The 12,818-nt window shown below is 37.3% G+C and overlaps 1 protein-coding gene across 3 annotated transcripts in view; it reads right to left on the reverse strand.

Annotated features, from left to right (window-relative positions):
* The window catches only part of GIGYF2 (GRB10 interacting GYF protein 2), a 113,859-nt gene that overhangs the window by 87,944 nt on the left and 13,097 nt on the right, over nt 1-12,818 (reverse strand). For all 3 annotated transcript variants that reach the window (XM_008579427.1, XM_008579425.1, XM_008579426.1), the window contains exon 3: nt 3,093-3,176. In XM_008579427.1, the coding sequence (XP_008577649.1) occupies nt 3,093-3,133 (41 nt within the window). In that variant the 5' untranslated portion in view covers nt 3,134-3,176. The remainder of the gene's footprint in view (nt 1-3,092; nt 3,177-12,818) is intronic.

Here is a 12,818-nt window from a genome sequence, read left to right on the forward strand (position 1 = left end):
AAAAGGCTTAAAGTAACTTTTGATTTATAGCTACTCCCTTATAAAATCTATCCCCCTTTTTTTTGTTTTTTTTTTTTTTTTTCCTTTTTGTCTTTTTTCGTGTCTGGCAATGGATCGCAACCCTCAGTGTCGCGCCCGCACCGGACCGGGACCGGCAACAGGATCGCAACCCTCGGCGTTGCTCCCACGCCTCGCTCAGCCAGTGAGCGGGAACCGGTCCGCATGTGGGATCCGAACCCTCGGCAGGAGCGCCTGCCGCGCTTCCCAAGCAGCGCACTGTAGCAGTGCGCCACCGGGCCAGCCCGTAAATCTATCACACTCTTTTAAATTGCTTTGGTGACTATATAATGCATTTCTTTATTCTGAATATGAGGATAATAATTCCTCAGACCTTAAAAAGTCTAAGCTTACAACCATTCATGGTCTGTCCCTACCACAATTTTCAAAGCTCTCCCATCTTCACAACCGCAACCAGGTATAAATAATTCTCTTAATTTTATGCACCTCTTATTGAACATTATGTTCTTTTTACATTACTCATTATAAAAATGAGCACATTAGTAAACAGAATATCACTAAATGTTTCTGTATTGTTCACAATTATACTCTGATTCAATGTAATCAACTTTAAACCTTGATTCTCAAGTACTCTGACATAGCCCCTTACCTCAAGTTTCACAATGAACCTAAGGGTTATATGAAGAAAAACATGGCAACAGCCTCTATTCATACTGCAGCTTTCTAACTCAAGGTTATTTAGGTTACTTAAGGACCTCTTATACTCCCTTTGCCAGAAGGAATTTTGATAGATGGTATAAATAAGGCAGTTTGCCTACTTAAACCTACAATCCTCAGTTTATCAGCATTTCAGATGACTAAGGGAAGGTTCCCTAAACTCTAATGCCTGCAAGGAAACAGAGGTAACAATTAGGTAAAGCTACCATTTATGAGTGCGACTGATGACTGCCCTCTCCTAAAGCTACCTCAATTCAAATTTTGTATAAAACACCGGGCTGATCAAAACAGAGATCATCAAACACAACTTCAGAGTACCAAAGAAAAAGAGGATGGGTAAGACGCCATGAGTCAATGACACACTGAGATGACTTTGGGAACCCATGGTGTAGGGCAGGGACCAGCAAGCTTTTTCTGTAAAGAGCCAGAAAGCAATATCTAAGCTCTGCAAACTACATGGCCTCTGATACAACTACTCAACCCTGCCTCTGTAGTATGATAGCAGTCAGATAATATGGAAACAAATGTGTGTGGCTGTCTTCCAATAAAACTTACTTACAAAAACTTTATTTACAGTCCCACAGGCCACAGTTTGCCAACCCATGATGTAGGGCATCAAGCTAAATGTGTATTGACTCTAGAATAGCACCAGATTTTTTTCTTTTTTTTGGCTAAATTCCTGGTGTTGCCTTTATTTATTTATTTTCTTTAACCTATAACAGCAGGATGCTGGGGGAAAACATTTCTTTAAATTAGCTAATGACTTTAATAATGTTTATAAAGAAAGAGACATGACGGTACATCAATACAAAAGAAAAGCAGTTACAAATTCTAGATAAAGGTAGAAGAGCTGCACACAAAACAGTTTACAAAGTAGAATATTTGAATTTAAATCCACCTGGTAAAAGAAGTTAATATAGTATGAATAAAGATTTAGCTATGAGAATTTTCATTAAAAATATTTTTAGAATAGTGAAAAACAGAATAGCCTCTATGTGTTACTAAAAAACTAGTTAAACAAATGATGGTACATCCATACAATGTAACCATTTAATTGAACAGAAAATATTTATTGATAAAAAAGATGTTTTTGATTAGGTGATTTTTTAAAAGCAGATTACAAAATTGAATTATCCCATTTTTGTGAAAATAAATATACACATACAAAAATAAGCATATATAAAACCACCTGCAAAGATACACCAAGATATTTACAGTGGTTATCAGGAATGGTGAAATTATGGTGATTTTATCTTCTAGCTTACCTGTAATTTCTAATTTTTCTAGAAACATGTATTGATTTGGTAATAAAAAATTATTTTTAAAACCAAACAACTAAAACAGGTGCAGCATTATTTAGGTCAATATTTTCAAAATAAACTCTCAAAGTATAGGAGTTACATCAGTTCTTCGAACTTCAAATAGTTATTTCTCCTCAGTCCACAAAGTTAAAAAAAAAGTTAAAGGTTAAGAAAATTTTGGAATTACTCAAAAAGAACTGTATATAATAGGGTTAAGTTAATAAAAGCCCTCAAATAGGGAGTTACTACAGGAAGTCTGCACCATTTAGCAAACCTCCACCACCTGAACAATCAAGGAATGTTTAAGACTCTAATCTAATTTATCTACTTTAGATACTGCCTCTGACATTACCACAGGGGTTGTTCAAGGTTTGAAAGGAAAAAGTAACTATCATTATTCATTCCACTGAAGAGAGGATCTTCAATCACCAACTTTGGGGGAAAAGGAAGAAGAGGGGGAAAAGTCACACTACAATGTGATGGATCTCAAAATTCCATGAGAATTCCATATTCGGGGTCCAAACACATCTGTAAGAGACTCAAAGGTCAATTAGTTGTTATTATGGCAAATGCTAACTCAATCCTAGATGAGCTACTGCTAATAGCCAGTATAATTCTGGACCACCTACTTAGCCTATCAATAAAATAAAATTCAAATAATACTTCAATAAAAACTATTTTCCAAATGATTCTATAAATAGCAATCACAAAACAACACTGTGGCAGAAAACACAAAAATATTACAATTACACTTAAATAAAACTGCGCCTAGACAAGGACTCAAACAAAAAGTAAATAATTTTCCAGGGTGGTAGATCTATGAGGAGTTTTAATTCCCTTATCATTATATAATATATAAGAAAAAAATTTTAAAGTATAAAATGCAGTCACTTACCAAATATAATTTATCCCTGGACTAGCCAATTCTTTTCAACTAGGCACATAAAGCATAGTCTCAAAAACACGCACATTTATAAATCACCCGGCACCTGTACAATTACTTTACTACTGTACTAGTCATCCAATATCGAACAAGATGAGATTTTGAAAACTCACCATTCAGGCCCAAAGTTCAGAGTCTGTGTTTCCGCTGCCATTCTTTTCCGTATTTTTACAATAGATTTTTATGTGTGGAGAAACCTATTGAAGAGAAAAATATCTCCATACAATTAGTCAAGATTAAATGCAGAATTCCAAGCCAAAAAACATAGCTAGAGAGTGTGTTTTGATTTTGCCCATTTCAATTAAAGTCACAAGGATGAAATTTTTAAATTCCTATTTACAACAATATAGCAGGCAGGGCTGACCAGTTAGCTCAGTTGGTTAGAATACAGTGTTGGTGGGCTGGCCCGATGGTGCACTCGGTAGAGTGCGGCACTTGGGAGCGCGGCAGCGCTCCCGCCGAGGGTTCGGATCCCATATAGAAACCGGTCCGCTCACTGGTTGAGCGCGGTGCGGGCGCGACACCGAGGGTTGCGATCCCGTTGCCGGTCGCGGTACGGGCGCGACACCAAGGGTTGCAATCCCGTTACCGGTCACGAAAAAAGACAAAAAGGAAAAAAAAAGAATACAGTGTTGGTAACACCAAAGTCAAGGGTTCAGAACCCCATGCCAGCAGCCAAAAACAAAACAACAAAAATAAACAAACAAATAAATGAAGCAGGAAATCTCAGTGATAGGACTACTGAACAAATCTAACTAAGCACTTAAAGTACTGTTAACTCTGAGTTCCCCGCCCCAGATTGCTCTTTCCAAATCAATTTAAATGAGCCCAGGTTTAATGTATTGGTACATACTGGAAAGACTGTCTTACGCTATGCCTCTGAATTATAAATTTGTTGGAATGGAAACTGTGCCTTATTTCTGAATAGTCTTTTCTAAGGATGTAGTTAGATACTGAAACGAGCATAGGTTTCACCACCATTTTAAACCCTACCTAGCCAAATGTTTTCAGCTCTAATCCCTAGAAGACTTGTGATCTTAAGAAAATAGCCCTGAATTTATAAAGCGATTCAGGATTTGAACCAGACTCTGGACATTGCACTCTACCATACTATTCGGCCTCTGTAGACAGCCTTTTCTTGAAACTATTTCTTCCGTGGTCAGCACTTTCCTGACATTTTTTTCCTATAATTTATTTTCCTCCTATTAAGTCAGCATTTCCCAAAATTTTCTCCTCTTTTCTAACTTTCCTCAGAGTACCCATGGTTTATTTATTTAACTACAGACTGTTCAGATAGTATCCTGAACTTCTTAAATCTATAATGGTGTTCTCTACTAACCTTGTTGGTAGAACTCTGACCACTAAATCATGGAGCAGCAAAGAGGGCATGCAGAGAGTGGGGTGTCATTATAACAACAGTAATGAAAAATTTTTAAATGGCTACCCACAGGAGGGGAGGTCACCCCTGCCATGAATTAGAAATTTGATTTTTTTTTCTCCCATGACTAATGTGGCACTTTCAACTGCCTGCTACTCCTGGATATTTATTTACAATTGATCAAGGCACTACTGTTTTCACAGTTTACTGGTCAACCAGGCTCTAACCCCACCCCACCCCACCCCCAAGTCATCCAAAACCAGTACTCTTCTCTATTCATCATATCCGGTCATTTTGTTTCAAATTTGGTCAACTCCTCCTTCAAGATTTTTCTTGCATTCTTCTTTCACTATAGCCCAAACTCTTATTAATGAACATCTGGATTATTACAACAAAATTTCTAATTTCAAGGGTTCAGATCCCCATACCCAACAGCCAAAAAAAAATTTTCTAATTTGCTTCCCTGACTTGGCCTCGGGATCAATTTTCTGAAAGCTCTATTCTGGTCATGACCTAGACCCCTCTTTAAAAATCACTCAATCAAACTTACTGCATGTGGTCAAAACTCCCAGTATTTCAGGTTCCCAACAATCTGACAACCCATGCCGCCTTGTGGCTCAAAGCCAATGAGAACTTTCTACTATCCACTGCATTTTCCTTCTTTTTTGATTCTGCTCATGCCATTCCCTTCCCCTGGAATCCCATCCTGCCTCCCTTAGAATTGCCTGTACAAAACCAGGATCCATTCAAATATCTACTTCATAAAATATTTCTAAAAGCACTGCTCCCTCTGGAAAGGAAAATCTAAAACAGAGGATGCAGAAATGGAATGGAATCTATAAGATTCAATTTTGGGGGTAGAGTACTTTTTGAATCTGTATTATGCTCGTAAAATTTAAAAGGAAGTAGAAGATAGAAAAACAAATTGAGAGGAAGAACACTCTGTTTGATTTTGGAAAAAATGAATGTGAGATGCCTGAGATGTCCAAAAGACCTTGAACTCTGTAGTAGAATCAAGATAAGGAGACACAGATTTGTAAGTGAATCCATAGTTACAACCAAAAACTGAATGAGGTTACCCCAAGGCAGAAATCTAGAAGGGACGAACTTAAGAGACAGTAACAAAGACTCAGCACACATTGGACAGAAGGATACAGGAAGAAAGAGAAACAGCACATGGTTAATCCCTAGCCCAAATCTTTCACCTAAACTCAAACTGAATGACTAGCTTTCTCCCCTGGATACACTGCTGTCACCACGTTCACTGTATCTAAAATGGAACTCGTATTAACCTCCAGTAAGTTAATCATCACTCTCACCTCCCCTCCATTTCCATCTCCTGGGGAAAACATGTTAACAGCCTAGTGTGTTTCCCTCTACACCTCTCTCCACATTGAGACAAACATATATTCACATATACTAGGGTACTTCAAAAGTTCATGGAAAAACAGAATTAAAAGATAATACGAATCTTCCTATTAATTTCCATCATTATGTGGTGAGGGAAGGATTACCTTCTGGCTTTTACAAAACTAGAATCCTACCTTATTCTGAAACATGCATTTTTCTCAATATATCTACACAAACAAACCTGTGGTAAGTAGATTAGGTCATGGCTTCTAAAAGCTGCATGATGTTTGAAAGAAATGGATGACTTCCAATTTTTTGCCTTTATAAACAATGCAAAAACAACTTTCTATATTTATGCTTTTATCCCTATTGGACTTACAAAATCTCAGTTGTTTACTTAAACTGACACATGATAAAATATGATTTCTTTAGAGAAAATTACTACATGTACTAAAGTCACATCAGGATAATGGCAGAGAGGACAGTAGAGAAGACAATGAATAAAAGGGTGGGACCACAGGGTTTATATTTGCTAATAATGAGGGGAGCAGAGTTGTATTGTCAGACAGCATGAACTTCAGAGAGGAGTTTTGCACAAAGATGGAGGAATAATGGCTAGTTAGGATGACTTAGTATAATCTATCATCTAAACCAGAAAACGTTTGTGTGAGAAGGGTATTAGTAACTACACAAAGACAATAGGAGCAAACCAGGGTGAACGGTCACCCTGGTAAAGGACAGAAGAGGCATGTGAATACAGGAAGTTGAAGACCCTGATCCTGCCACACCTATCACGGTGCAGGAAAATATATGGTAACCCCCAAGGGCTAAAGGGAAGGTAAAATTACCAGGGCAAGATGGGCTTCAGTTAGCTTAAGAAGGCTGAAAAACATCATAAGAACAATTTAACACAATGGAGAGGTTTTAACACAAAAATGGTAATTCAGAGAACTCAGTAGAAAGTCTTGGAAAGAAATGAAACCATGAGAGATTGCGACAAGGGAAGAAGAAACTCTGAGTGGTATGAAGATTAGAGACAAAAAAGAATGAATAACCAGATGGACTTCCATTCTGAACGACAAATGATGACAGGAACACATGGAATAGTGGAATTAACAGGCCTCAAGAACTGAGAGAACTAGTCCCGGCATCTCTGAAAAATAGGAGCAAGCACTCAAAACTTTCAGGAAGGAGTCACAAAAGGACATAAAGTGCTGCTGAGAAAATATGAGCAAAATATTGTTAGTTCTGAGACCACCCTATTAGCATATCTTTTTCATGCTGAAAGCAAATGTGACAGAACAGATAAGGCTCTCACCTCTCTCCTCTGGCCTTTTCTCTTCTTTAGCTATTCCAATTCTAAGGATAAGAATTTCAAATAAAGGTCTATACACAAATTTTAAAGAGAGGTGACATAAAAACAGCTGAGAAAATATCTCTACATATCTGATATTTCAGAGCTTGTCCAATACTCAAAATTCCTTATAAGTGAATTCACGTAGTGTAATGTAGTCCTAATACAATTAATACAAGGAAGTCTGTCTTTGTCAATTAATTGCAACTGTGTGATTGACATAATCTGGCCTTCTTCTAAAGAAACTCTGAGCTAAATTTAGCCCTTGCTATCAATTATCTTATCTCTGATTACTAGTATAATTCTTTTACTCTCTATGTTTTTCTATAGTTTTCCTAGCTTCTTTGTCTTTAGTTTATTCAGCTCCTCTTTGGGGCCTCATTTAGCACTCTGTGTGCATGTGAGTGCATTTTCAAACAAGGGGAGAGAAAGAAGAAATCTAGCTTTCTTATTGTTGGGTTTGCAACAAAGAAAAAGTAGAGTCTGGCCTTTCACTTTTAGTCTGCCATTTTCTCACAACCTGGCACAGCACAGAGGGGTGCCAGACAACTCCTGAGCTCAGGCAATCACTATCAACATGAAGGAGCTCCAGATCAATGTGTTAAGTCCCATCTGGACAAACACAGCAAGAAGAAGCTGACGCAGAATCAGAATCCAGTTTGATTGACTTTGAAAGTGTTTCCCAATACTATTTCCCAGAAAAAGTATTGGTATATTGATTAGTTACCACCACTATTCTACTAACAATTCTAAACATATATACACATGCTCCAACTCATGATGGGATATACCCACTGTAAGTTGAAAATATCCTAATAAATCAAAAACATTTAATACTCCTAACCTACCAAACATCATAGCTTAGCCTAGCCTACTTTAAATGTGCTCAGAACATTTAACATTAGCCTACAGTTTAGCAAAATCATCTAACAAAAGCCTTTTTTCTGGGGTGGGGGGCAGGGGGGACAGCTGGCTGGTACAAGGATCCAAACCCTTGACCTTGGGGTCACAACACCACTCTCTAACCAACTGAGCTAACCAGCCAGCCCCCACAAAGCCTATTGTATAATAAAGTGTTTAATATTCCATGTAATTTATTGAATACTACACTGTAAGCGAAAAATAGAATGGATGTAGGGGTACGCAAAGTACAGTTTCTACATAACTGCTTTCATACCATACTAAAGTTGAAAAATCTTAAGTTGAATCATCATAAGTTGGGGATCGTCTGTACTCCCCTGAAAACCCCTGGAACCTTTCTTATTAAAATTATCTGCTACTGCAAATCTCTATTTCCTTGATGTATAAAACTCACCCAGAAAAAAACTATGGTAAAATCTGCAATGGAGTCCAGCATAGTCTGCATACAAGACTAAAAGAAAATGAACACAAAGGAACCTGAATCTGCCCACATTCCCTATCTCCACTTTCCCCAAAGTATAAAAATGACCTACTCCCCTAGCACTCTTCACATATACTAAATAAATTAATAGTTCTGTCCCTGCTCCAACAGCCAGCTATTTTTACCTTCACCAGATCTAGATTAAGATAACAAAGATTAGTAACTTCATTAGTGTAAATTAGGTCAGCCACTTCAAACAAGTTTATCAATATCCATTAAATTTAAACATATGCCTACACTGTGATCCCATAATCCACTGGGAAATGAATGCATATTTCTAATTCTAAAAGACAAGAGTCATAGTAGCTTTATTCACAATGGCCAAAAAATGACATTTGGCTATTGTGTCCCTCAAGGCAAACATCCATCAACAGGTGAATGAATTTGTAGTATATTTATATAATGAAATAAAACCAACTACTGATACAACGATATTGCATGAATTTGACATCACGTTCAGCAAAAGAAGCCAGTCACAAAATACATACTGTATGACTGCTCTTATATGATGTTCAAGAATAGATAAAATAATCAATGGTTACAGATGTCAGAAAAGTGATCACCATGGGAAGTGGGAGCTACTGACTAGGAAGAAGAGGGAAACTTTTGAAGTGCTGGAAATGTTCACTATTTTGATCGAAGCAGTGATTACAGAAGTATATACATATGCAAAAATTTATCGAACTATACACTTCAGAATTGTACTCATTTTTTTTTTTTTTTAAGATGACTGGTAAGGGGATCTTAACCCTTGACTTGGTGTTGTCAGCACCGTGCTCTCTGAAGTGAGAGAACCAGCCATCCCTATATGGAATCCGAACCCGTGCCCTTGGTGTTAGTTAGCAGCACCACACTCTCCGAAGTGAGCCACAAGCTGGCCCAGAATTGTATGCATACTTATAAAATGTATTTTACATCTCAATTATTCTTAAAAAGGTTAAATTAAACCATAAATGTGCAGCTAGAAAAAAAAGAGTACAATTAAAAATATTTCACTAGGCATGAAGCAAAACTATTTTAAATGCAAGTCTTATGATAACATTAAATTCATTCCCTACTTAAATTCTGGCTTAAAAAAAAAAACTTACACCATTACATTGATGAAATAATCAACAGGGTTCAGGTTCCCATACCAGCCAGCTGTCAAAAAAATAATAATCTACAAATCTGTCAACTCATTAAGACCACGAAGAGGTCTACATTCAAATGAAGCAAAACTCAGTCCCTAGGCTAACCAAATATAGGTCTCAGAATACATTTTTTTCCAAACAGCACAAAAGAACTAAGTAAAAAGATGAACAGGAAAAGTCCAAACATGAGAGGGAGCCATTAAATTACACTTACAATAGTAAAAGACTAGAAGCAATCTTGTTAAATTGGCATATTCACTCAATAGAATACAGGTATAACAACATTTACACACTAGAGTGTAATTACACATGTCAAAAAAAAGACAAAGAACACAGGATGAGGAAATAGTGAGGTGAGACTAATGATTTTTCCTCTATTTTCATAACTTGCAAAAATATTCTTTAATTACTTTATAACAAAATATATTTTAATTATCACAAAGTCTTTGCCTGACCTGTGTGAAGTATTTCTACAACCTCAACACATGTCATAGAATGTTAACATTCTTTTCCACATTAACTCAGTTTAAAAAACAATTTTAAGGTACAAAAATAAAAGGAAATTCTCCCATCTATTATTGTAGGAAACACTTTCCTTGTACACCCATCTCATCTGACAATATCAGATCTCATTACTAAACATGCAAACAATATTGAGTAATTTTTTTTAAAGGATCTGTTTACACATTTATTGATGACAAACTTCATGAAGTAAAATTAGGCTTCAATTATTCACTTTATTACTAAACATTTAACCTAAGGAATTAACAAAGAACTTCTTTTCTAGAAAGTCAACGTAAGTCCAAGGAAGTGTCTACATCTACCTGGCCCACACATTATACATGAAACACTGCAAAACACTATTTATTTCTATGTGAATTACCCTTTTGATAGCATATCTTCAAAAAAATTATAGATGCTCTGCTGGCTTTTCTCCTCCTCCTGACAGGAATTCCTAGTACAGTGTTGTGATAAATACTGCAACCCAGTACAATTCAGAATTATTACCCATGGATGAAACTAAGGCCGGCTTTATTCCTAATAGCCCAAAATCTAGAACAACCCAAATGTTCATCCACAGATGAAGACATAAACAAATAGTGCAATAATCATACCTTGGAATATTCTTGGCATTAAAAAACAAACTACTGGGCCGGCCTGGTGGCGCACTGGATAGTGCGCCGCTTGGGAGCGGGGCGGCGCTCCTGCCGAGGGTTCGGATCCCATGTGGAGACCGGTTCCCGCTCACTGGCTGAGCGTGGAGTGCGCGCAACACCGAGGGTTGCGATCCCGTTGCCGGTCCCCTGTATGGGCGCGACACCGAGGGTTGCGATCCCGTTGCCGGTCAGTAAAAAAGACAAAAAGGAAAAAAAAACAAACAAACTACTGATACGTGCAGCAACACGGATGAATCATAGGTATTACATTAAGCAAAAGAAGACAGACCCAAAAAGAATACATATTGAATGATTCCATTTATATGAAATTCTAGAAGAGGCAAAATTAATCTAGTCACTGAAAATAGATTAGTGGTGGGGGGTGGGGAAATTACTGCAAAAAAGCTGGAGGAAACTTCTGGGGGTGATGAAAATGTTATGTTATCTCGACTGTTGTGATGGTTACACAACTGTACACGCTTGTCAAGGTTTATTAAAATGCACACTTAATATGCATGTACTTAAAATAAATGTACTTTTATTATATGTTAATTATATCTCAAAAACGTTAATTTTAAAGGCAGAATAAACCTACTGAAAGTAAGTAGACTGCCCCTCCAAAAAGCAATGAATTCTAAGACTAAGACTTTACATTTCTTTTATGTTAAATCACCTTTCTTTAAATCTATTAAAGTAGATGTTAAAGTTTTTGATAAAACTTAAACTGAGGAACACTGTCTAGAACTCTGCTGTCCAATACAGTACCCATTAGCCACATGTGGCTATATTAAGTTAATTAATCAAAATTAACTAAAACTTATGGGCCGAGCCCGTGGCGCACTCGGGAGAGTGCGGCACTGGGAGTGCAGCAGCGCTCCTGCCGCGGGTTCAGATCCTATATAGGGATGACCGGTGTGCTCACAGCACTCACTGGCTGAGCACGGTGCAGCCGGTCTCAAAAAGGACAAAAAAAAAAAAAACTAAAACTTAAAATTCAGTTCCTCAAGGGGAGCAAGGAGAGTAACTTTACAGTGCACACACCTGACGAGGGATCAAGGTCAACCAGGTATCAAGGCCAACATGAACAGTGATAAATCATGCTGACGATAAGTGCTCTTTATATGATGTGATGAAAATGGCACTTTACCTCTGTGATCTTCCTCCCAAAAGCCCATAATCCCAGTCTAATCATTAGAAAAACATCACACAAATTCTAATAGAGAAGCAGTCTACAAAATACTTGACCAGTACTCCTCAAACTTGTCAAGGTCATCAAAAATAAAAGAAGTCAGAGAAACTGTCAAAGCCAAGATGAGACTAAAGATACATGACTAAATGCAATATGGTATCCTGGATGGGATCCTGGAACAGAAAAAGATACTAGGTAAAACTAAGGAAATGTGAATAAACAATGGACTTTATTTAATAACAATGTATCAATGTTGGTTCATTAATTACAACAAGGTACCACAGGAATCTAAGATGTTAAAAACCAGAGAAAGAGGAAGCCGAAATAGGAATAGCATTAGACTGAAGATGTTAATAACAGGAGAAACTGTACTAGCTTCTCAATTTTCTGTAAACATGAAACAGTTCTAAAAACTAATCCTATTATAAAAATAAAGGAAACTGAGTTGTAATTAAAAAGTTAAGGCTTTTTACATTTTAAAAAAAATGCAGTTCCTCAATCACATTAGCCACATCTCAAATGCTCAATAGACACAAGTCGCTAGTAGCTACAGTAGTGGATAGTAAGGATGTACAAAACATTTCCATTATACCAGGAAGTTCTGTTGGACTGTACTGGTGTAGATTATTTTTAAAGGAATTTCAACTAATCACATCTTATCAACAAATCCACATCTACCCAGAACTAAAAGCCCTCAGTAATATCTAAAAACCTTCAATATTTATTCTAATTTCAAACAATTGCTTTATTTTTCAAAATCACGTTTTAGGGCCGGCCCAGTGGCGCACTGGATAGTGCGCCGCTTGGGAAGCGCGGCGGCGCTCCCGTCCGAGGGTTCGGATCCCACATACAGACCGGCTCCTGCTCACTGGCTGAGCG

Source organism: Galeopterus variegatus, unplaced genomic scaffold (genome assembly GCF_000696425.1).
Source record: "Galeopterus variegatus unplaced genomic scaffold, G_variegatus-3.0.2 Scaffold1883, whole genome shotgun sequence".
NCBI classification, from domain to species: domain Eukaryota; kingdom Metazoa; phylum Chordata; class Mammalia; order Dermoptera; family Cynocephalidae; genus Galeopterus; species Galeopterus variegatus.